General features: G+C 39.9%; 2 protein-coding genes across 4 annotated transcripts in view; one reads left to right on the top strand and one right to left on the bottom strand.

Annotated features, from left to right (window-relative positions):
• nes (nestin) overlaps positions 1 to 680 on the bottom strand; it is a 94,253-nt gene extending 93,573 nt beyond the window's left edge. For both annotated transcript variants that reach the window (XM_044358845.1, XM_044358846.1), the window contains exons 1-2: positions 575 to 680; positions 328 to 437 (exon numbers count right to left, since the gene is read on the bottom strand). The gene's annotated coding sequence lies outside the window, so the exon portion shown is untranslated. The remainder of the gene's footprint in view (positions 1 to 327; positions 438 to 574) is intronic.
• On the top strand, positions 328 to 22,997 carry capn7 (calpain 7). Of its 2 annotated transcripts, none has more exons than XM_044358848.1 (21): positions 328 to 451; positions 1,674 to 1,782; positions 4,603 to 4,760; positions 4,853 to 4,920; positions 5,302 to 5,535; positions 6,449 to 6,535; positions 6,959 to 7,085; positions 8,222 to 8,307; positions 8,816 to 8,909; positions 9,249 to 9,395; positions 9,802 to 9,908; positions 10,093 to 10,213; positions 10,893 to 11,037; positions 11,254 to 11,353; positions 11,504 to 11,639; positions 11,771 to 11,846; positions 12,144 to 12,289; positions 13,828 to 13,890; positions 14,586 to 14,716; positions 16,923 to 17,015; positions 19,004 to 22,997. In XM_044358848.1, exons 1-21 carry the CDS (start codon positions 389 to 391, stop codon positions 19,146 to 19,148), a joined length of 2,436 nt encoding a protein of 811 aa, XP_044214783.1. In that variant the 5' UTR covers positions 328 to 388; the 3' UTR covers positions 19,149 to 22,997. The 2 variants fall into 2 exon arrangements, with proteins under 2 accessions (XP_044214783.1, XP_044214782.1); XM_044358847.1 differs by lacking the exon at positions 328 to 451 and adding an exon at positions 816 to 1,387.
• Positions 22,998 to 25,835: the final 2,838 nt, after the last annotated feature.

Here is a 25,835-nt window from a genome sequence, read left to right as displayed (position 1 = left end):
ATATGAGGAAAAATCATTCAAATCTAATAGTTACAAAATTATTTTATGTCCTATGATAGGTTTTTTATTATTCATTGTGAAGGATTGATTTGGGTACAAAATTCTGATGATTAAAAAGTTAAACCTTTGGATCACAAATCATGCCTTTTTTACATTACCACGAAAGACGCTGTATTATAAAGATGACTAAATTATGAATGGTGAAAATAACGGGAAAGATCGCGCTAACAACGTTACCGTTTACAGTGATATTTTTACCTACAATAATCGCAGCGGGAAAATTTTGATTCAGACACATCCCTAATTGTCAGTGCCACTGTTACTTACCTCAAGTAGATGGAGTCCAGTCAGGTGGGCGTCTGGCTGTTGTGTAGGATTGTTATTCATCATGCAGAAATTTGGCACATCTCCTGTTGTCGACGAGAAGACAGCGGGACCTGTACACACACAGGTGAGGGGCACCATCTTAATTAACATCTAACGTTAACTAAATGGCTGCCATAGCTAGCTGTCAGCTGAACATTGAAGCAGCTAATAAGGAACAGATTGGTAAGTTTCTGAAACATGACGGTACCTTAAAATAAGCACTAGCAGGACGTTACAATAGCCAAGTCGAGACAAAACAGTTAGCTCGAACGAACTCAGACCAAAGTGGAGACTTGACTGAAGTTTCGTGGCGGTTTGTCTTCAAACTGTAGCGCACGCGCAGGTGTGGCTTCATTCCTTTGATATATTAGGAAGAATCATTCAAATCTAATGGTTACAAAATTATCTTATGTCCTGTGATAGGTTCTTTATTGTTCATTGCGAGGGATTGATTTGGGTACAAAATTCTAATTATAAATGGTTAAACCTTTAGATCATAAATCATGCTTTTTAAAGTTACCCCGACAGATGCTGTATTGTAAAGACGACTAAATTATGAATGGTGAAAATAACGGGAAAGAATGTAAATTTACCGTTTCTTACTGCATTTGAATGCAGCACATGGGATTGCCTGCGCTCCCTACTGCGACTGCGCGAGTTGTGTCTCCCGGAAACAACATGGTTGTTTTGGTATCCGCAAGTACAGCAGTCATCTGTCAAAAGGTAAAAGGTTGACGTCAACTGGCCGGTTTTGGCCACTGGATTAAGGACGCTCTTCAGAATTATCTTCACTATGCTTTTTCCGAGTTGATGAAACGAACTGTGTTGCCAGTGAAAGACAGATATTTTGTTAATTTGGCGAATACGGTGGCTAACGGTTAGCTTCGCTGGCTAACTCTGTCAACAAGTTGTGTTAAGCATGGACTGTACGGCTCTGGAGCTCGATGCTGTCAAATTTGCCAAAACAGCTGTCACCTATGACCAGAATGGCAAATATAATGAGGCTGTGTTTTATTATAAGGTAAGTGGTTATACATTTCAACATGACATGTAAACACCTTCTACTGTCAACGTTAGCATTTTGCTTTAAAGAATTCACTTTCACTTGCACATTGTAATGTGCCTCTGGATTTTAGCTAATTGGACACATAATCACATTAAAGAGTAGGCGAAGATTTTTTTTTTTTTTTTACTTTTCTATGAATCAGATAACAGTAACAAGTGGGTTACATTTTGGGGCCAGTGTGTGACAGCTGACTGCAGTATCTTTTTATAACCACTGCTTGCTGTGGGATTGTTTGCTACAGGAGGCAGCCCAGGCCCTGATATATGCTGGCATGGCAGGGTCCAAACTGGAAGGAATCCAGGACAAAGTGAATGAATACTTGGATCGGGTCCAAGCCCTCCACAATGCCTGTAAGTTCAACTGACTGACAGACATAAAAATGATCCACTGTTTCATTTTACTTTTTCTACTTTTAGCTGATGCTCATTACCAAATTGACAAGAACTCTGACTAAGACACTGGAAGTTTAGTGTTCGGTTACAGGATGCTTACACAGGACCCACTGTAAAAACAAAACCTGAACAGATTCTAATCTTTACAGTACTTTTTGGCCAACTTACTAAATTGCATACATGGTGTTTTGTTAAACCTTTGCTCAGCAATGCACATTGTCTTTTTTTTGCATTATAAAATATTTTGCCACAATAGCTTTACACCCCTATTCTCTACAAGGTTGACAATATTTCAAGTCTTTCTTAAAGGTATACTATGCAGGATATGTCTGTTAGTTTTTGTAAACACACAGCATTCAAAGTTGGCCCCTCCTCCCCAAGCGAGCTAGAGGGTGAGTGAAGAGAGCGAGCAGCGCTGGCGAGAACAAAGCTGTGAATCAGATATATAAAACATTGTTTTCTGATAGTTTCATGGTGGTTACAAATAAACACACCGACACCTCCGCACCCCACCACACAACCCTGCGGGAAGGTGCCGTATTGCCTGATTTTGTGTGAATGCAGAGCTTCATCCTGTCCACTGTGGCCTCTCTGCTCTGCCTGTGTGGAGCTCAGCTCCGCCCTGCAGCTCTTTGTACATCCATGACACAGAAACAGAGAGCAGAGCGGAGCAGAGGACAAAGATGGAGACAGTGATGTAACCTGGTCGCTATGTTTTTATAGAGTCCCGACCTCACTTCGTGCATGCTGTTATTGTCTAGGGGCTACACTCCAACTGCCCAGAGGTTGACGCCCAGAAATGTCTTGAACACAGCAAAATAATAAGAAAATACAGGCAAAGGGCAGAGTCTCTGCAGATAAATACACCATCACACACTTCTAGTGGGTCATAAGTGATGATTGAGAGGGATTACTTTTGTATGAGCCCATACATTGTTTTTTATGAAAATCCTGCATAGTATACCTGTAAAACAAGGCTCAGGTGCCCACATGAAATATGTTTTTGTTGCTGTAATACAGACTACAGAAGATCCCTTCATAATGCGCTTACAATGGAAGTGACGGGGGACAAAATCCACAGTCCTCCTTCTGTGCAAAAATGTATTTAAAAGTTTATCTGAAGTTAATATGAAGCTTCAGCATCCAAATGAGTCAAATCAAGTAGATATCTTTCAACGTTACAGTCTTTTTAGTGCCAAAGTCCCTCTTTTTGTTACTATAATTCCACCTGCAGCTCAACAGGGAAACACTGTCCGAGGAAACACAAAGAGGGAATTTGATGATAAAAAGACTGTAAATGTGTCAGATATCCACTTGATATGACTAACTCAGACTGCTGAAGCTGAATATAAGCTTCACAGAGACTTTTAAATGACTGTGTGGAAACACTGTGGATTTTGGCCTCCATCATTTCCAATGAAAACATGTTTGAAGGGGATCTTTTAATAGCCAGACTTCAAAAATTGTGAACCTGTCCTTTAAGTTAACTTTATTTCAGTGTTAAAAAATGAACTGCCCCTTTTAATTTTTGTTAGATCTACATTAACACAGTGTCAACAATACATATTGATTTGCATACTGCAAAACAGTATTTGCTGTTGGAAACTCAAACATAGAAGACAAACAAAAAGTCAACATGGACATCATGAAAATGGTGTTGTGCTCTTGGTGGCATGATTGGCATCTTTGGCATGATTGGCATGATTTAAAAGGTTTCTGACAGTCATGAACAGCAGGAGGTTTTAATGACTTCACTGTGTTTCCAGTGCTTTAAATGTTGAGGAGTAAACCTGCAATTATTCATCCCTCATTACTGTTCTTTTACATATTAATCTAATCTGATCTAAAATCCTAGAGAGGTGAAGTGGTAGTAATTAGCAATAAAGCTCACAGAAATAGTACTAAACTAAGGACATACTTTCTCAGTTTCTCTCTGACTACTTTTTTCCATGACTCTGCTCACATGATGGGTGTGTGTGCACACAAGGGTGTGACTACAGTGACAGTGGGAGTGTCCTGTCTTGTTGGACGGCCAGTGGATGACGTCTGGTACTGTGTAGTACAGTGTGTAGCTGTTGACTGTAACAGCTGCTTAAATAGAGGAGTGTGGTTGTCGTTTTTTAATTCTCATAACCTATTTCATGATAGTTCAGTATTTTTTCACCCATCCAGAAAAAATACACGTTCAACCATTTGCTCATTATACTTTTAATATCTTAACTCATTCTGAAGTTGCAAGGCTCTCTGTATCTAAACCAGGAATAACCCCGGCCTGAACCTGACGTTTAACCGAATGAGTCCATCCTCATTGATAAAAATGGGGTGGACAAAATATTAGAAACAAAAAACAGCTTCCAAAATTATCTTTAAATTGAGTTAACACCTCTCTAACAGTTCCAACAAAAACTGAACATTATAACCCTCATAAAGGTTATTATATGTATTTTCTATATGTATTTTGTACTAGTAAAACAAGGAGAAACACACTGAGACTATAACTGGGCTCCAGTCCAACCAGCCATGGTTGGCTAAATTAGTTCAAACATGGACATAAAAAAACTTCTGTGGAAAAGATGCAACAAAGCCGCCCAAATTGAAAAGATTTTCCCGTTTGTAGTTGTAACAACACTAACTAATGGAGAAATATTAGCAGTGTGAATGAGCAATCTGCTGATGCACATGAGGGACGTCGTCTTTTGTTTACTCAGCCGCCTGGATACTCTATTAACAAAGTGTCTATTTTGTGTCCCAACCATTTCTTCCTCCTTTTGACCCCAGTCCAGGCACAGAAGAGCGACCCGCTGAAGTCTCGGCAGCAGGTGGACCTGGAACGTGCCCACTTCCTGGTCACCCAGGCCTTCGAGGAAGACGAGAAGGGGAACGGTGATGAAGCCATTGAACTGTACACTCAGGCTGTGGAGCTGTGCATTAAAACAGTAGGTCTCTCACTCTCTGTCCGTCTTTCTGTCTTTACTCTGTCAGTCACAGAGACCCAACTTGTTTGTTTCTCCTTCTGTGTTTGCAACAGTCCAACGAGACGTCGGACCAGGCACTGCAGACCAAGCTGAAGCAGCTAGCACGTCAGGCTTTAGACAGGTAAATGTTCCTCAACTGTAGTTATAAATGTCTACTGGACAAAGCTGTATTGTATTATGTATTATTATATTCCATAACATCTCCACTACGTCTCCACTACAGCTCCGGAAGCATCTTAGAAGTAGCTTGTCTTCAAGCAGCTCATTCCTAAACCTCCAGATTTTGTGTTCTTGTGTTTCTTGCTCTTTCTTCCCTTTTGTTGCTTCTACACCTGGAAAATATACATTCTAAGCAATAAATTATCCCTAAAAGAGATTCCTCACCATAAATAAAGATCTGTGTCCTATATTTTTACATTGTTGTGGTGTAATCAAGTATTTTCTGAAACAAAGTGAATGGATTTTCCAGACTGAACTAAAAAAAAAAACTATGTTCTGTCAGGGCGGAGGGTCTTAAAGAATCCCAGTCCAAATCAATTCCAGCTCAGGACAGGACGGGACCATCTGTGACCAAGCCTAACAGTAGTGGCACTCCTGGGGGACCGGTCCGCCAGTTTTTTCCCCTCGGACCAGACTTCACCGTCCACGACCGACCGCAGCCCCAGCCGGTCCGGGCGGTCCAGTCCAGCGAGCCCCATGGTCAGCGCTACACGTCTGATGAGATCGAGGTGCTCAGGTGAGTCAGCTGCTGCTCAGTGATGCTACTTCACACAGATCCCGGTGGATCTGAGGAACTTTTTGATACTACTCTCCAGTCAGGAGAAAGTCCTGGAAAAAGACAAAGTTGACTAAAAAATCTTCCAAGAAATGTTTTTAATCTGCAGTGAAATAACGATTGTTATGTGAACAGTCACAGGGGTCTGAATATGTGACTCTTAAAGGCTTTTAAATGCAGTGAACACAAACAATTCAGACTCATATTTGACTTCTGTGATTCAAATTGGACTTAGAGAAAAAATCTGAGATCAGAGTTAAAGTTTTGATTAGGATATCTTCAGCCAATTTCATAGAATACTGATACTCCACTTGCAGCATCTTTAGCATAGACTAACCTGTTTGCACCAAAAAAAAAAAAAAGTACACAAGTCACTGAAAATATCTTGGAAAAAATGTGGAAATCCAACAATTGATCAGTTTGACCCAAAACTTGTCTGGAAAAAGGTTATAAAATTATTTACTTTAGCACCATCTGCTGGTGGTCTGCAGGCTACACACCCAGAGATCAGGTCAGGTCACACAGACTGAACCAATTTTATCTGTTTCATTTTTCTACAAACAAACATTTACCATATGTAATCAGCATGATTTGCATGTCGCTATCACAGAATAATACAAATAATAATAATCACAGATAAATTCTACATCTAGCCAGTTAAAATTGTTATTGATTTACTAGCAATATCATTAATTTTTTCCTTTTTTTACTACTGGATTGCTATCTTGTTTTCCTAATTCATTTTAGGTCAAATAAATACAACGGCATTCATATATTGCTGACTAATCATGTTTTAATTGTCACTACCCACAGTATTGACTCGAATCAACACCTGATCAAGCTGTTCTGATCCGTTAATCATTTTCATTTTCAGGACTACGTCTACGATCAATGGCATAGCCTACGTGCCGTTCATGAGCGTGGACCTGAAGGAGCGCTTTGCCTTTCCTGTCCCTTTCTCGTGAGTCTGCTTTCTGTTATTTTTTGACAGCGTTATTTATAGCAGCACAGCGTCAAAGCTAATATATGCCATTCAAGCTATTACACAAGTTAATGGATCAGCCTCACATGCAGTACTTCTACTAACATATCTGCTATGTGACAGTTGAAGTTTTTTGCCAAGATTCAAATAATTGGTAAAGAATACTTACATCTTATTATCTGCACCTTCAGTCCAGAAGTATCAGCTGTTAAAAGCTACCGCATATCGTTGGAACTGCAGTATTTACAGTTGGTGAGATTTTTTTAGATGAGGTTTGGTGTGATGAACAAACAAAAAAAAAAGAGCAGCTACAGTCGGTGTCAGTTGGATCCGAATCTGTGAGGCGAACGCACTTTAACTCTTTATGTTTCCTGTAATTTCTTTTAATTCTTTCAATCACAGGGACAAAACAGGGAAACTGGCACTGTCACCCAAACAGAAAGCCATCTTCTCCCGCTGGGTCCGGCCAGATGAGATCTGCAATAACCCCACCATGATCATGTCTGTGTCCAGCTTCAGCATCAAACAGGTCAGATAAGCAGCCGGAGTCAGTGGATCCAGCTATAGCCTACAGTATTACAGCCCGACTGATGCCGATACAGAAATCAATATTTGAGAGTAAAAAAAATCTGCTACTGATTGATTTGCCAAATATTTTACAGAAACTCATAAGATAAACAAACAGCCTTGATTCAGATCCCTTAATTTGTCTTTTTTTAATTTTTAAGAGTTGTGATAATCTGAACTCTCTTTGTAAATGACCTGAAACCTGGTTTGACGTTTCTGTCCTGCAGTTTCACTTATCAGCCCACATATACGCTGATAATATTATATCTGACATAAGCCAGTATCAGCCTGGATGATTTATGCGTCTAGCTCTTTACTGTATGTTGTATATTAGGGCTGCAACTAACAATTGTTTTCATTATTGATCAATCTGTCAGTCATTCTCTCAGTTTATGGATTAGTTGTTTGCCACATAAAATGTCTGAAAATGGTAGAAAATGTCGATCAATGTCTCCCAAGATGACGTCCTTAAATGTCATGTTTTGTCCACAACTTAAAGATATTCAGTTTACTGTCACACAGGACTAAAGAAACCAGACTGTTCACATTTGAGAAGCTGGAATCAGACTCCATGACTCCAAACAAATAATCGATTATCAAAATAGTTGGCAACTAATTGATTTATCGTCTAATCATCGCAGCTCTATTGTATACTGACAGTTACTCATTTGGCTTTTTGTCAACTGTAGTGTGAGAGACTTCATCTGCCTCTGTGGCACATTTAAGCTCGTTAAGTGTTTGTATTTGATTATTAAATGGAGAATAGTATTATCATCTAATTGTAATCATTTGCTTTGTGCCTACCTGTGTATCTTTGAGGACAACTGGTTTACTCCATATTTAAAATATTTGTTAATTCTACTTCTCTCAGTTCTCAGCTGTGTTGTATGTTTCTTTCCTGTGTGGAAATGTTTAAATTCAGCCAGTAGATGGAGTCACATCATCATAGATAAGGATCTTCATAGCAGACATAACACACGTCAGGGGTGTCCATGCATTGTCCAAAGCTCTTTCTGTGCTTTGTGTTTTGTATTTGTACGAAGACTCAAACAGCACTCGATTTGTTTGTTCATCGTAATCTGATCTGCTGTTGTCCAGACGGTGGTGTCTGACTGTTCGTTCGTGGCGTCGCTCGCCATCAGCGCGGCCTACGAGAGGCGCTACAACAAGAAACTTATCACCAGGTACTGTGTTGCTTTAAGGGTTTGACCCATATTTGTTGTCCAAGGCTTATGAAACGCATCTGAAACAGCTTTTAATTCAATAAGAAACTCATGAAAAATTCCAGGGTAGTAAAGTCAAAGTCATCCTTTATACTGTGGCGTGATTACCAGTTGTGATTAAATCAGATTTGTTTGAGTTTTTCTTTTTAAAGAAACTCACCACATTGTTTGTAGTATGTAAGAAGCCTGAAATAAACTAAATATTTAATTTAATTTAATTTAATCTGATAAAAAGCAACTTTTTACTTCATACAGCATCAAAGCCAAACACTTACCTGCACTTATCTGCTCCTTTGAGCTTCAATCTCTGAGCAGTAAAGTAAAGGAAAACATGGTCTTAGCATTACGCAGACTGGAAAATTGAGATAGGAGTCAACCCTGAGACTGTGTGTGTGTGTGTGTGTGTGTGTGTGTGTGTGTGTGTGTGTGTGTGTGTGTGTGTGTGTCTATGTGTGTGTGTGTCTTACAGCATCATCTACCCTCAGAACAGACGAGGAGAGCCGGAGTATAACCCCTGTGGGAAGTACATGGTCAAGCTTCACATCAACGGAGTCCCCAGGAAGGTAAAAGACAAATCACCACAGTCAGCACATCTGTGGAGACACAAAAACACAAAAGGGGGCCAGAAAAAGACACCAGATATACAGTAGAATAGAAGAGCACTTAAAAAATGCAATACAAGTAGTGTGATGTTGCAAATATTCTTCATTTCCTGTTTCTGAATGGAAAAGGTTATTGTAAAATAGTAACACAAATTTTCTCCAAGTGCCCTTAAAATATACGCACACATTCAGTTATAAAATTAAAAGTATTCATCTATTTATCATCATCTACTCTTTCATACAACATCCGTCAAGCAGCCAGTACTCCGCACTGACAGCGTGTCTCTGTCCCCGCCGCAGGTGATCATAGACGACTACCTGCCGGTGGATCGTAACGGAGAGCTGCTGTGTTCCTACTCCAGCAACAGGAACGAGCTCTGGGTCTCTCTTATAGAGAAGGCCTACATGAAGGTGATGGGAGGCTACGACTTCCCCGGATCCAACTCGGTAGGTGAAGGTGGAGAAACCGGGAGATGCAACTATTTTTAAACTAATTATTTTAGCTGCTACAGTGAAGCTGCTCAGAGTTCAACACTAGAAGGCTGGTTGTGTTTGACAGCCCCCAGATATAAAATGATTAAAGAACATTTAGCAAATGAGGAACAAAGAAAATCTGTCATTTAAATATAGCTTAAAGGTCTTTTGTTTTACTTGGCAAGTCTGGAAGTTTGGGGGGGACAAAAAACCCATCTGATCACTTCCAGACCTTGAAAGGTTTTTAAATTGCACAAAATCTGCATAAATATTTGCTGCTGTATTCCTGATCCATTCTCAGCAGACATCATACTGAATATAAACCAAAGTTAGTTGTGGAAAAAGTAAGAATTCATGTATTTGCTCTGTTTTTTTACAGAACATTGATCTACATGCGCTCACTGGCTGGATCCCTGAACGCATCGCTATGCACTCTGACAATCAGTCATTCAGCAAGGACGACACCTTCCGCATGCTCTTCCAGAGGTCAGTAACACTCATTTTCAAGTTTAAAGAGACATTTTCACCGTATTTGTGTTTTTATGTCTTCACTTCTGTCTGTCTCTTGTTTTTTGTCTTTCTTCGCCTTTTTTTGTCCTTCGGACATCTGATCTCTGTTTTTACTCTCCCTCTGTGTTTTCTTCCTCTTCTTCTCTCCCTCCGTATCCAGGTTTCACAGGGGTGACGTCCTCATCACCACGGCAACGGGGGTGATGACAGAGGCAGAAGGGGAGAAATGGGGTTTAGTGCCAACACATGCCTATGCTGTACTTGACATCAGGGATTACAAGGTTAGCATAATTAAAGTAATATTTGCATGTCATTATAAGCACTTATATTTAGAGTCAGGTGGTAAAAACTTCAGCTTTAATGATTCATTAGGAACAACTGTACAAAGCTAACGACTTGAACATTATAAAAGTCAATGGCAAATTTGGTTTCTTAATTAGCTTAGTTGGCTTCATGTGCTACTTTAGTCTAAATTAAGTGGTTTAAATTCAACACTACTCTTCAAGTAGCATAAAGTTAGCCTAGCCTCATCACTACAACATTCTGTTAGCATCCCATTCACATATTTATCATCTAAGAGTTTGTGAGTTCATTTAAATGAAGTAAGGATTGCACATCATGTCATTTGTGACTGATGTCTTGTTTAATAGGCAGCTCATGTCAGTAGAAACCTACAAAGGGTGAGAAAATGAGATGTTTTCACCAAATCAAACACTCTCAGTTGAAAGCAGATAAATGATCCTTTTAAAATTTTCCACTTGATATTCTGTAGGAAATCCAAATTAAAGCACATATACAATTTGATTCTTAAAATCCCGCTCCTCGCTGCATTAATAAAGGTTCCTGGTAAATGATGGAACTCACGAGTCTCTATGGCCGGTAGATAAATGAGTAGGAATTCTGCCCTTTCAGCCATTTCTTGTAATTAACCCCGTATCTGCCGGCGTGTTGCCGTCTTAGGGAATGCGTTTCCTGCAGCTGAAGAATCCGTGGAGCCATCTACGGTGGAAGGGGCGCTACAGCGAGCGAGACGAGAAGAACTGGACACCTGAACTCCTCAAATACCTCAACTTTGACCCCAAGACAGCACAGAAGTTCGATAACGGTATTCTCATTCTTTCATTCTACCTGCTGGTTCCCTTTTCTCTTAAATATCTACATTTGAACATAAATGAACCAGATCACAGCAGAAGTTGGGGTGAAGTGACTATCAGCTTAAATCTACTGAAGGATTATTTGAGGATCTTTCCTGAACTAAAATGATTTATTGCTTGAATCAGTGAAGGTATACTGACATTTTGCACCATTTTTTGCTCTCCAGGTGTTTTCTGGATCGCATGGGAGGACCTGTGTCAATACTATGATGTCATTTACCTGAGCTGGAACCCCGCCCTGTTCAAAGACTCCACCTGTATTCACAGGTGTGTTTGTAGATATTTGATTATACAATAGATACCAGATATCCAGTATATAACTGTGGTGTAAAAATCAAAATGTTTTTTTACATACAACACTACTACTTACTATTCTGAAGTCTGACGTGTGTGTTCTGGTTTGTGTGCCGTCTGCAGTAGCTGGGATGGGAGACAGGGTCCAGTGAAGGACGTCTACAGTCTGGCCAACAACCCCCAGTACAAGCTGGAGGTCCAGTGTCCAACAGGAGGAGCTGCTGTGTGGGTGCTGCTCACCAGACACATCACTGACAAGGTAGAGATACGGAGCCGGGAGATTATAATATCATCTCATGATGTATTTGTATGTTGTTCAAACCTCAGTACCAGTAATGAGATCATGTAAGGCCTCACTTTTATCTGATGACTGTTTGTTTGTTCTTCTAGGAGGACTTTGCACAAAACAGGGAGTTTATCACCCTGGTCGTTTACAAGACAGATGGGAAGAAGGTTTACTATCCAGGTAAGGTTTCTCTGCGGCACTGAACTGTGAGATTTGTTGATGGCAGCACTTTTTTTATCATGTCTTTCTATTTGTCACACAGTCACAACAAGGTCAGGTGTCTTGAGAAGAAAGATTAGTCCTTTTCTGATACATTACTCCATTTACAAAGACAGATGTGTTACAAACACCACCAAATAAACCTCCTGACTTCCATAAAATGCAGATAGTTCCAGTAAAGGTTGAGTTTTTTCCTTAACTGTCAGCTGCAGTCTTTTATTCTCTATAAACGACTCTCCTCCTGTCTTCCCTCCGCAGCGGACCCTCCTCCTTACATCGATGGCATCCGCATCAACAGTCCCCACTACCTGACAAAGATGAGGCTGACCAGCGCAGGGAGTCACACCTTCACGCTGGTGGTTTCTCAGTATGAGAAACAGAACACCATCAACTACACTCTGCGGGTGAGAAAAACTTCTTTTATTTGTGTCGATGCTCATGATTTGAATCATCTGTCTCAGAGCTCAACTCGTCACTCTGTGTCACAGAACAATACAGAACAAGAGATTAAAGCTGAAGCCTTTTAGTCTTCAAATAGGCTCTTACTGTCTCAAAATTTTCAAAATCTGTTTGAATGAACTTTACTGAGGTGGGTTGTCTGTATGGATCGGTTGATATGGAACAACCTGATACAGTAAAATGTGTTGTTTAACTTTATTTTAGAAGAAAGAACTAACACTGACTGTTTCATAAAGCAGATAGTAGGTTTTTACATTGATATGTCTTCCAGGCAGCCATTTGTTTTTTGTGCATTTGTGCAGTAAAAAAGTCTTGCGAAGACTTGAAACTTGCTTGAAATGGTGCAGCGAGCAGCGTGTCTGCTTTAGTTTTTGTCAAACGTGTGTCTTGTGGGTAATGCAGTTGGAGAACGGGGACTGTTTTGAACAAAATTGTGTTGGTTCATACAGGTAGTGGAGGTAAGACCTCAGTCCTCAGTCTAAATACGTCCTCCTCATCTGCTTTCCTTGTAAATTAAAATTCACCTCACATATTGTTTTCTATTACAGCCGCTGCTGCACTTCTGGAAAACGTCAGCTCCTTGAGAGTGGCTAAGGGAGTCAGGGACTTTAGTGTGTGTGTGTGTGTGTGTGTGTGTGTGTGTGTGTGTGTGTGTGTGTGTGTGTGTGTGTGACCCAAATATATTTTTTGTCATTTATAATTTATGGTCTCCTCTTGCGAACTGCAGCGAGGACCGTGGAGAAGTGTTTATACTGAATCACTCATTAAAGAAAAGCATGTCCTCTGTACACGTGTCTGCTGTGAGGTGTGTGTGTGTGTGTGTGTGTGTGTGTGTGTGTGTGTAGTCTTGAGCAACACAACTGTCATATCCAATGCTCTCTCTCTCTCTCTCTCTCTCTCTCTGTCTCTCTCCACTGAGCCGTCCGTGGGAGCGATCTCCCCTCAGCTCAGATCAGCGTTTCTCTTTGAAAATCGTCCAGAGAACGACTCTCTTGTTCACTGAGTTTTCACCAGAGATCAAAGCAAGAAGCAGGAAACGTGATTTCTGTTCTGATGTCGCATTTATCGAAACAGCGCTCGAATTAAAAACTCTATTTTGTGTGCAGATATTCATACATTAATTAACAACCTTGCTCCAAAGTGAGATATCCACCATTTGGAAACATTTTACATTTTGTCGAATTAAATGGCTTTTAACGAAAATGAAAAGCAATATTAAGTAATCTTTTTGTGTTGTTTGCTTTGTAGATTTCTACATATGTTCTTTTATTCATCAGCTTTTGCGCCAGAGCATTAACATATTTATATTTCTTCACGTGTCCTGTTGGCTTTCTGGTTTATATAACTCACTCACGTTGGAATAACACCCAACATCTCTCTTTTCTTTGTTTTAAACCCTCGTCTGCCAACTTGATTTTTTTTTTTTTTTTGTGAGACGCAGTCATGGTCGTTGTTAAATAACAGGTTTTGTTTCTTTCCGTAGGTGTACTCCGGATGCAAATTCACCTTCTCCAAGATCCCAAATCCCTTCTCTCACACCAAAAGGGTATGTTATCTACACATCGACAGGCAGTATGTGTTTTATTGTTCAGTCTGCGTCTGGGACGCACAATCAGACATCACTGGGATGTTCATGTTGACTTTTGTTCAGTTTTAAGACACATTTTCATGATAAATTTAGGTGGTTTTTAACTATATCTTTTAGCCAGAAGAAGGATTTTAGTCATTGGACGTCTGGATCATAAGTTATCAGAGAAATAAACTGGACAAACGTTAGCAGCAGCTCGGCTAACAGCCCCTCCAGGAAGTCCGGTGGTCACCAAACATCTTCGCAGAAATATTGATTTTTTTTTTTAGGTGAAACAGCTTTATTCAGTGTTTTTACCTGTAATCTCCGGGTCCGTTTGTTCTGGAGAGGAGGAGACCTCTGCGGGTAAAAACATCCGAACGATTAACACTGGAGTAATCCTATCCCGGTGAAGCTGGTTATTTAACAACGAAGACAACAACTCCCATGATCCCTTGCTACTTCACACCGTCATCACACCCCGTCTTTTGTTATTGTTTTGATTGCGGGTCTGAAATTACATATTGTGCGTTTAAGTTGACCTGACGCTTTCTTTTATGCAACACATTCAGTGGAATTTGAAGGTTTAGGATCACTGAGTTGTATCTAATGTTTTGGTGCTGGTGGACTATTTGATCCGAAAAAGTGAATGTTGTTCTGTCTTCTGTCTTCAGATTAATGGTCAGTGGAAGGGACCCACTGCTGGTGGTTGTGGGAACTATAAGGACTCGTACAAACACAACCCGATCTATCAGGTGAACCTGGAGCGGTCAGGACCCCTGCTCATCGAACTGCGAGGATCCAGGTCAGGATAAAACCAGATCGACTTTTCTGTTAATATCTGACAATGACTAGTCGATGTAGCTTCAACTCTTATGGTTTTAAGTCTGTAAAAACAACCTTAAAACAAACTTCAACTCTGCTACTGAGGATGTATTTAACATTTCTGGCACATGCTACCAGATGGTAACGTCATTCAGTCAGTCCACCACTTTGGGCCACACTGACAAGTCTTAACATCTATTGGATAGATGTAACTTTGTACAGATATTCATGGTCCTCAGAGGATGAATCCTAATTACTTTGATGACAGGGCCACCAGCAGGACAGTTTTCACTTATCCAGCGTATCTCAACAACTATCGGATGGATTGGCACAGCGTTTTTTTTGTTCCCAGATCCCATTTATCTCAACCATCTGTGCTTAAGTACAGTCTCACAGAGCCACTAGCGTAGCTGCAGACTCTTAGTCGTGTTAGACTTTTCTTCTTCCTGTGGATAACTGACCGTAAGTTACCAGTGTTACATCATGTCCAGATATTTCTAGCAGCTCTAATAGATTTTGATAACAGACAATGTTTCAGTGTTTAGTCTTGGCTCCTCCATGTAGTCAACAAGCTACATTGTCAACATGCTGACGAAGGGGAAAAAATTAAACTTCTGACTCCTGTTACAAGGAATGTCATCATAATATTGTGTGTGTGTGTATCAGAATGACAACATTTTGACAGATTTTGTCACATTCCCTTTGTGTTATTTAGATGGATGCGAAATCTGAGTAGTTACAAATGTTATAAATGTTATAAATCTGTAGAAATTTAGAAATGACGGCACCCATTTGGTCTCACTTAACTTTAAAAGACTTATTAAACAAACGACCAATGAGATGACTCTGTGACTTTACACACTTTGGCCTCTGGATCCTTCTGTCTGACTGTCGCATTCTGCCTCACTAACACACACACACACACACACACACACACACACACACACCAGGATGACTCAGCGACTCAGCATTGTTTAATTCTCTCTCCAAACTCCAAACTTGTGACATGACAAATATTCTGTTACTTATGTTACTTTATACAAAATAACATAATCTAACATAATAACTTAATTGTTTTTAACTGTATTTTCTACAGTCAATTAGAAATAAGTGTGACTGTACACTTATATTCTTATATCACCAGTATGTACAAACAGTAAAGAGATCAGGAACGAATGTGTGAATGATTTTGACGGTAAAAATGTTATTATTGTACTCAGACTGCAGCCAGACTGCATTACAGGGTTCACTTGGTGGCCAGACAGCATCACAAGATATTTACGACTGTATTTACTGTATTTCTCCCATAACAAATTAAATAGGCCAGAAATATTGTATGTCACTAGTTTTTTACAGCACAGAGCTCCTCATCATCCTGGATGATGCTCCAGATAGATATCTGAGAGACAAATTAGCCAATAATGATACATCAGTCAGTATTCATTTTGTACATGACATAAACAAACCAATATATGTACTGAGCTGGACATTTTACAGTTGTCTCTGGTGGACAAATTATGCAATCGAGACACTGTTTCTAAACTACGTCAAACATATCTTTGACATTTCGGCACTGCAGCTTCTCGCTACTTGTTACGATGTGACGATACAAATGTATCTGTGATAAACTAAAGCCATGAATCAAATGTCTGACTGACATCAGCCAGCAGATTGAATATACAGGGTTTTTCCATTAGTCCGTGTCACTACAGGATCTGCAGATATTTGGTTATATTTGGTTATTTAGTCAGTGAAACAGTTATAAATACTGCAGAGAGGAGTAGAAGCCACAGTGAGATGTCCGATGAAGAGCTGTAGACAACAGCAAACCTCCAACAGGTAAACAACTTGACGTGCTTTACTGGTGAAAAACACTTGCAGCATGTCAGCACGGCTTCACTGCTCACAGCACGTCACCCCCCCCCCCCCCCCAAAAAAGCACAGAAAAACCTTAATAGTCCATTAAAACTTTATTAAAGATGAACATAAAAACAGCAGAATTTACCAACTCAAAGTCAGTCATTTAAAAATATAGTATAATATATATATAAAATAAATAAAAGTGAGAAACAAAAGAAGACTGAATGACTTTTTATTTAAAGGAGGCCGACTGTTTCTCTGCTGCTGGAACAATAAAATATCAGTAATTACTCTCTGCCTTTTGTTTTCTGTCTGTGCGTCCGCAGGCAGTACAGTGTCGGTTTTGAGATGGTGACGGTGTCGAATGTCGGGGATCCGGGACCGGCTGCCTTCCAGAAGAAGAGCAGTGGAGATTACAGGTACATCAGGCCTAACAGCTAACAGAAACAAACTGAGGACCAGGCATCAGTAGAGAAAAACCACCATCCCATCACCTTCTCTAACCGGTTTCCTGCTTGGAAGTCGGGACTTCACAGTCATTTACCATCATTACACAACGATAACGTGAAATTATTATCCAACCTCGCTGTGCGGACACAGCAGCGGACAAGAAATAAAGCAAATAACAGTCAATAATTTAATTCGTTACAAGTAATAATAGATTTGAATGCTTGTAGAGAAACACGGAACATTCGAAATGTTACATAACTCGGTAATTTATGTTACGATATTATGAAACACAAGCACATTTCATGCTCTCATAAAGTAGACTGTCAACATGTCTACTGGTCAGTGTTGCTCTGTTAAAGTTATTCAAGGGGAAACTGTGTCATGATAGAAACTCTTAACGATCACACATAACTATAAGTTAATGACGGAGACGTTTCCACGTTGTATTTTACTGGTTGGTCTCATTTCTACAAGACTGACTCATATGTAATCAGACAACGAATCCATGTTTCCCACAGTTTCATGTGTTGCATGTAAAGATACGATCACATTACACTTCTATCCCATGAATATTCGCTCCGTGTCCCATTAGTTTCTTTAGGAGCTCGCTCGGTGGACAAATTCTAGCGAGCGTTTCCTGTTTCAGTGCGATAGGCTGGAGAGGCGAAGGTCAGAGTTCACCTCAGTTCACCTTTGACCGAGCGGATGTGCTTGATCGGCCAATAGAAACACTGCTGCACCGTGTCGAATGGAAAATGGAAAATATTATATTCTAGTGTGTTTTGTCACCAGTTTTAGTACACACTCACACACTGCTTACAGTTTGTGATCGCTCTGATCAATCATTACTCACATCAGAAACGTGACATCACGTCCTTTCGCGAGGCCGAGCGCGGAGAAGTTTTGTTGAACAGAAACATAAGTAAAGATTTATTTATCTAGCAAAACAACAAAAGTTACAAAGTGCTTCACATTAAAAACATCAAACAAACTATAATATAATAACACGATTTATATTCACAAAATAGGAAATTAAAGAGAGTTTACGAAACAGAGACAATAAAAGAAGAAAGTAGACTGTATATCATGAGCGTACATGTGTTAGTAGAGCACAACTTATAAACCAAACCTGCTCATGCAAACATGGTTCAATAGCTCTACTAGAAGTCAAAGACTCCACCATTGACCAGCTCGACACTGAAGGCTCTTGGTTAGTAATTCATGTCCAATGAGGATCAATTTATTACTTTTCCTGAATTCAACAGTCATTATTTGCCTTATTATTAGTGTGTTAACCAGGCTCATTATTTTATCTGTTTTATTGTGTTCTCTTCTTCTACAGAGTTGTGGAAGAAATTGCTTCACTTCTAAGTAAAACTAAAATCTAAATGTAGAAACATAACAGAGCCACGTGCTGTCAAAAGGCAGTCTACCCAAAGACCACCTGCATGTTTTAAACAGTATTAGTCACACGTTCATGCATAACGTGAGCGTTAAAGCACCACATTGTCCTCCGAAGAATTAAAGACAAATCTGATTTCATGAGATCAAACACTCAGTTGGGAATTAATTAAAAACGAACAAAGAACTTCATCAGCGAGTGTTTCAGTGTGTTTGTAACATCGCATACAGTGTGAAAGTGAGTTTGCAGAAGCGCATCAGCAACAGTCGCTGACCGAGTCAAGCAGACAAGAACTCATTGTGACCGTCTCCACAGGAATTTCCAACACAAATGAGCGTAACGAGGATGTCACATAGGTCGGCCACGTGTCCCTGGAGATAACATGTCTTTATATACATGCTGCTGTAAACTCATCTGTTCTGTGTAACGCTACATTAAGTCAATAGCGTTCTGCAAATTAGTCTGTAACTGATTTTTTTTTTTTTTATCTGGATTGAAACTGTGATGCTGTGTCGCCTCCCGCTCTGAACTGATTCTCTTTTTTTTTTTTCCCAGATGCGGCTTCTGCTACATGGAAGCCGAACACGTCCCAGCAGGCATCTACAACGTCATTCCCACCACCTTCCTCCCCAAACAGGAAGGACCCTTCTTCTTGGACTTTGCCAGCACCGCACCCCTCAAAGTCTCTCAGCTGCAGTGAAGACGGAGCTGGAAAGAGGACGGGGGGCAGGGATTTGGAGAGAGAGAGAGAGATTTGCAAGGATATAGAATATCATTGGGTATTTCTGAAACTGTACTTTGGATGTGATGAGGTAAACAAGGCCTCAGTAAAAACCCAAAGAGCCCAGAATGTGACTGGTACAATCTTTTCCCCGTCTTCTCTCACTTAAAACCTTCGCAGAGCTAAATGGACACATCCTTGGCTTCAACAGCGGCTTGAGGATATCACAGAGTTATAGTAAAGGAATAAATTATTACCAAGAGGAACTTCTGAGTGGAATAAAAAGTCAAGACGTTTGGGGACAGAAAACAGATAAGTCTCACCAAAATTTCACCAAACAGAGAGCGATGATTAGAGCGGCAACATAGACACAGTATGTCTATTTATCTCCAATGAACTGAGCTTACAACCACCAGATGGAATATTTAAAATAAATACAGCAGTTTTGGTCTGAGGGATCTCACCAACCCACATCCTGGATTCAACTGGTTGTGGAGGAGTTACAGGTTGAAATAAACACCAGCTGTCAGCCACGAGCTGCAAAATTAGGCTTCTTTTCAGGTTCTCTTTTGCCGCAATGAGCACCTCAACAGTCTAGAAGTGTATTCTTAGTACCTAGTTTTGAGTTTCTGGAATATTATGAAGTTTCTGAGATTCCACACAGGGAAAGTAACTTCCTCAGAGAGGTAGGAGGACACCTGTGGACATCCCTGTCCACGTATTTTAGTTTACTTTTGGTTTGGGGATGTTTATCCTGGTTTGGTCTCCTTGATTCCAGTGAAGGAAAATGTTAATCTCCTACAGCAGAGTGCTTCTAACTATGTCAACAGTTTGTGTTTGTCCCTTTCCTGTTTCAACATGACGATGCCCCCGTGCACAAAGCTAGCTCTGTAAAGAAATGGTTTTCCCAGTTTGGTGTGGAAGAATGTGGCCTCAACCCCATCCAACACCTTCTGGGATGAACTGGAACACTGACTCCGAGCCAGACCTTATCACCCAGTATCAGTGATGCTCTTGTGGCTGAATGGGAGCAAATCCCTGCAGCCTGGTGGGAAAACCTGAAACCAGAGTGGAGGATTTATAGCAGCAGATTAACAGCCATGGTTTTGGATTTAGATGTTTAACTTTCACATGTAGGTGTGATGATGATAGCTGAGATTTGGGATGAAATTTGCCGTTGTCTCTAGAACAACCGCCTTTTCATTTTCAAAAATCAGGCGAGTTACAGCGAGTGAAACATCCATCCAGTCAGATATAAGAAGGGATGATGATGATATCTCGGTAAGAGAGACCCATCAATCGTCTAGTGTACAGACAACTTGATCTGACAGCTGTCTAGTAAATTCATCCAAGCTCTGACAAATAATAAGGAGCAAAGAAAAAGCTTTGTCGGGCTATATGCTTCAGCTGCTTCTATATATCACGCTGTCGCTTCTCCACTGAAAATAGAAAGACCACCTGGAGTAGAAACCAGGCTGTTCTGAGCTATAAATACAATAAAATAATAAAGCAGAAAGGAATAATATTTAGGGTCATTATAACCTCTGATAAATCAGCACAAGATGCTTGAGATGCTCACTGCTGCAAAACTACTTGAATAAGAAGAAGTTGCTTGATGATGAAACTGTTCAATAGCCTGAAGAGTCTCTGACAAAATAATAAAAAGCTGTTTCAGAGTCTGTCAGAGCCTCTGTGGCCGGTGGAAAAAAAAAAAAAAAGGAAAGTTAGTTTACTTAAATGAACCGTGAAGGTTTTTTTGTTTTGTTTTTTTTAAATTCTCAGGAGCAGTGCAGCAGAGCAGCACCACAGGGAATCCAGTACGGCAGCGGTAGAATGATGTCTCTTCATGTTGTCTGTGGATGTGACGGCGGAGTGAGAAATATCAGCCTGATTTCACTGACAGGCCTCATGTCAGCACTCAGCACTGCTGGAGACAGTTATCACACAGTGTATGTGTTATAAAGTACCTGTATGTATGTATGTGTGTGTGTGTGTGTGTAAATGTATGACTGTTGCTATCAACCTTTTACAGGTAAAAAAACTGTAACGTGTTGCCAAGTACACATCCTCTATTTACTTTTATGTTGACATATTTCTAATTATTTTTACAGTACATGGGAATGAATCTGTCACTTTGTTTCTTCACATAGAACCATCCGACTGTGTGCACCTTGTTTCCTCAGTTTGCAGTATGGAAACTTTCCACACCGCAAACACCCATCAGCAGTCTGTTATGTAATAATGTAGTCGCTATATTCTACGCTGCTTAACTCTACGACACTAGCAAAGCTTTGTAGTTGAGTCACAAATTCCTTGGCAACCGAGTCTTGTTTAGTGAACTGGTGTATTAGATTCAGTTCTTCCTCAGATGTGCTGTGAACACATCGGCAACGCTGAGAATGAAAATACACGTAGAGATTACGTTGCGTCATGTGGAAGCAGTCAGCAGATTTCACACTCAGAGTTGTGTTTCAGACAAAAAATGTGTGCATGAACAGTTACTAACTGTGAGTCAAAGTAACAAATGTCATTGACTCTCGGTTGGACTTCCTTTGAATTGCGTCGCGACTTGCCGAAAGGAAACAGAACCGTGGACCTTTTTTCTCTCTGTCGCGTTGCATCGATTCGACTTTTTATCTAGAAGCCAATTTGAAAAGTAAATGAATGAAAGTCTATTTATGACCTTTATGAACAGTATTTGGACAGATATTCTTAACTAAAGGTCCACTTTCTAGCTTTTTTTTGGTACTTTCAACCACGTCTTCATTAGCAATGATGAGTTTACTCAGTTGTCATGGAGCTGGTGATGGTCACATGATGACAACTGAGCAAACTCAGTTTGTTGATGAAGGCCGTTGACCTCGGTTAAAAACTCGACTGTCCTCGCTCAGTGCACAGCGCCCTGTTGCCACAGCAACGGTCTGCAAGAAATGATCATTAAATCTCAAATAAGTGATTAGTTTATAACCTCAAAAACCCCCCCAGAGATCTCAAGGTGACTCTTTCAAATTGTTTTGTCTGATCAACTATCCGAAACCTAAAAATATTAATTTTACTCTCATATAAAACAAAAAAAAGCAGCAAATTCTCACATTCGAGAAGAAGAACGAGCAAATTTTTTGTCTTCTGCTCGTCAAATCACTGATCAACTCATTAGCTGAGTTTTCTATCCTCTTAATAAGCTGCTGTGCATTTAGAGGCTTCAAACAGGATCACTTTCTTGCACATAAACCTTTTTAAATGATGTTCATTATGTCGACCAGACGCTGTGGCTGAGAGAGCAGCCTTGTAGCGTAGAGTCATCTGTCTTATTTGTCTCAGTAAACATACAAAGTCTCCATTATTTCATGTGCAAATTATGTAATTTAGCTGCAACAGTGATAAACTGCGACCTGGTTCACAGTAAAGCTATTCTTTCTGCAGGAGCATTGTGACAATTTTCACCCATAATTGCTGTTAAAATAATTCAAAATAACACCAGTGCTGACAGGTTGACGACTGTAACTGAGATAATTATGTCTGTAGGGTGAAAGGTTGAAATGTTCTGCCAGAGTGAAATATAGCTTTAACGATACATTGCCAAGCACTTCTGTCAAATGTCTACTTGTTTAATAGTGATGAATGATTACTGTCATGAATACCATAATCTTATTTCACCATATTCGGTTACGTCTTTTTAATTGGGCAACAAGCCGACACATTGAAAGATGCAGCAGGACAATCTTGCAGGAACCTGCTGAATGAGTGATGATGTAATGTTTGCAGAACTTGCACTAAATGTTGGGTAGAGTGACGTGTTCAAACTTTGAATACAGAAAATCAAACCTGCTCCCGTCTGTGCTTTTTTTATTCATCGATTTATTTGGGAGGGAAATGGGGCTTTTATTTTGATAGGAAGAAAATTCAGACAGTTTTTGTACTTCTGAATCATGAAGGGATGTTTGTTTTGTTTTTGTTTTTAACCTTTTATTTGTGAAGATTTTCAAATTAAGTTACATTAAGTAAGTGACAAGGAGACATTGACAAGTAAATAAACAATAATGAGGAAATAAAGGACAAGAACCGCCAGTCCACTGTACAGCTGTCCATATTATCAAAGAGGTACATGAGCAAGATAGGAGGCTAAAGAGAGTATCATTGGTCCTTCATGTGCTTTAGCACTGGACTCCATATCCTGGAGAACTTCAGAGTGTTACCAGAAAGTTCATGTCTCAGTCTTTCCACATGCAGGATGCTTATGAGTTCCTTCAGCCGGGTCTCAAACGTGGGAACTAGATCAGACTTCCACAGTTTCAGGATACATCTCTTGGCAAATCATCATACCATGAATCAAAGCAATACGTATGTTACAATCCAAATTTTTCAAAGTGTTGGAGTCTCCTAACAGAGCAGTTTCAGGGTCGGGTGTTATAATGATGGAAAATGAGAGACCAGAAGTTGTGTAGTTTGGGGCAAGTCCAGAAGAGATGTGCAAGAGTATCTTCTGCGGCGTTACATCTATTGCATAGTGGAGAGAGGTTAGTGTAATCTATGAACTACCTTAAACTGGATCAGTTGGAGCCTAGCGTTTATCGAGCAAGACTTAATGTTAGTTAATATTTCATCCTCGATCTCAATACCAGGCTCATCTTCCCAGGCTTGTTTAATTTTAGTAGTAGACGAATCCAGAGTACTTGAGAAGTAACAAACCAGCTCTATGAAGGGATGTTATTCACGTGATTTTGTCAGATGATGTTGATGATGGGATACTTTATGTTTAACAAAGACTGATATATATCTTGGGATGCAGGCCCAAAAATCAGAAAGTGTCCAGTATTTCACCAGAACAACACAACAATGATGTGATTTCAATCATGTGCTAACCCCTCAGATTCATTTTGGGACTGTAGGACTAATATATGAATATGTAAACATTGTTCATTTTCACTGTAAAGTCCATTCTCAGTGTTTGTGCACTGGAGGCTTCAAGTTTCCACATCACACTTGTGTAAGTTACATACTGGACCAGGATGGTCTCCAAACTAGTTGTGATGTCACAAATCCTGCTCATAGCTACACGTGTTTAACTGAGATTTAAAGTGAACTCAGAGAAACTTTCCTCCTTCAGCAGTTGAAGAAGAACAACATCACACTGAAGGAACAAGAAGAAGAACATGTTGTTGAGTGGAGGGGTTAAAATCCGGTTAATGTGTCAGTCACAGCTCCTCAGACTGAAGACATTAACATTTATATTTATAGATTTATACAGTTTATGCTGTCATCAGCTACTAGCAGTACAGAGGTCACAGTACCCCGATAATCGACAGCAGCAAAGCTGTTTTCTAATTTACAGAGTAAATTCATACAGGAAGAGAAACATTTGTTCAGCCGCAGAGTCCAAACACCAACACCCTCCTCCCAAAGTTATGTACACAGAATTTTATCTTTAAATAACTGATTAAAATAATGAACGAGAATAATGTGCTTATTTTGGGACAGGATAGGGTTGGGGTCGCTGCCTGCCAGAGGCGACGCACTGACGAGACATGAGCTTTATCTGATGTTATCGTCCCTACGTGTCAACAACACTGACAAGTAAACAGGCTGAAAGGTTGATTTAAGTGTGTAAAGGGGAAGACGGTCATGGGAAAAAAAAAAGAAGAAAGAAATGGTTATGTAAGCGAGTCGACTGAGCTGTTAGAAGCACGTGTGTAAGAAACAACATGCAGCCACTGTCACATCACGTCATGTTGCCACGGTGACAACTTGGAAATTAAGCACATAAAGTTTTTTTTAATAACCACGTTGTCTCTGCAAGACAATAACTGTGAGACTGAAATATACTTTAATAACTTTGGAAACATAATTACTTGCTTCTATGGCAAGGCGTATTTAATCACATGTGATAGAAATCTCATATTTTTCCTTAATTGCAAATGAATTTAAAGTTGAGAGGGTGTGAAGATAACATTTAGCTCTTTGAGCTGCATTTTTTTTTGTATTAAAGGTGCTATGCAAATAAAGTTATTAGTTTGTCTTATAAATGCAGCACAACTGCAGCCCTTTGAATTTAATACATATTTGCTTGTCATAGCAGAGCGTTCATGGGGTATCTGATCAGGTTGAGTTGGTACCAGCTGTGAATCTCAGCTCACCAGTTTCTACACAGAACCAAGAGTTTAGGGTTAAACTCCAGTACATGTAATGTTGAATATAACCTTTACTCAGATCTGTGACCCTTTTCATGTCTGGTTTAGCTTTCCTAAATAATTCCTAATTTAGATATGTTTTTTTAAAAAAGGCTCAGTAGTTTACTAAACAGCTGGGCTCTGTGATGTTTAGCTAACATAACTCAAAAAGGAGGGAATAGAGCATTTGTTAGGGACTATTTTCAGCGGCGGATGAATCCACATTTGATGTTCTGGCAAGTATTTCCAGCAGCAGGAGGTTGCATGTGGTGTTTGTAATGTGATAATTTGGATTTTTTTACAGCTTCACTTAAGATGTGCCAGATGCTGGTTGATGTTAATGAAATTCCAACTGGTTGTTGATTGAAGTCAAATTGCTTAATAACCCTTTTACTTACCCAAATCACTGAGCAAACCATCATGCAGTTACTTTTAGGAAACTTAACTGTTTATTAGAGTGTGTGTGCTGCCCTTCTGTGTCACACTGGAGGTCAAAAAT

Source organism: Thunnus albacares, chromosome 8 (assembly GCF_914725855.1).
Source record: "Thunnus albacares chromosome 8, fThuAlb1.1, whole genome shotgun sequence".
Taxonomy (NCBI): domain Eukaryota; kingdom Metazoa; phylum Chordata; class Actinopteri; order Scombriformes; family Scombridae; genus Thunnus; species Thunnus albacares.
The sequence above is the reverse complement of the archived record's forward strand: the minus strand, read 5'-3'. Positions and strand labels throughout refer to the sequence as shown.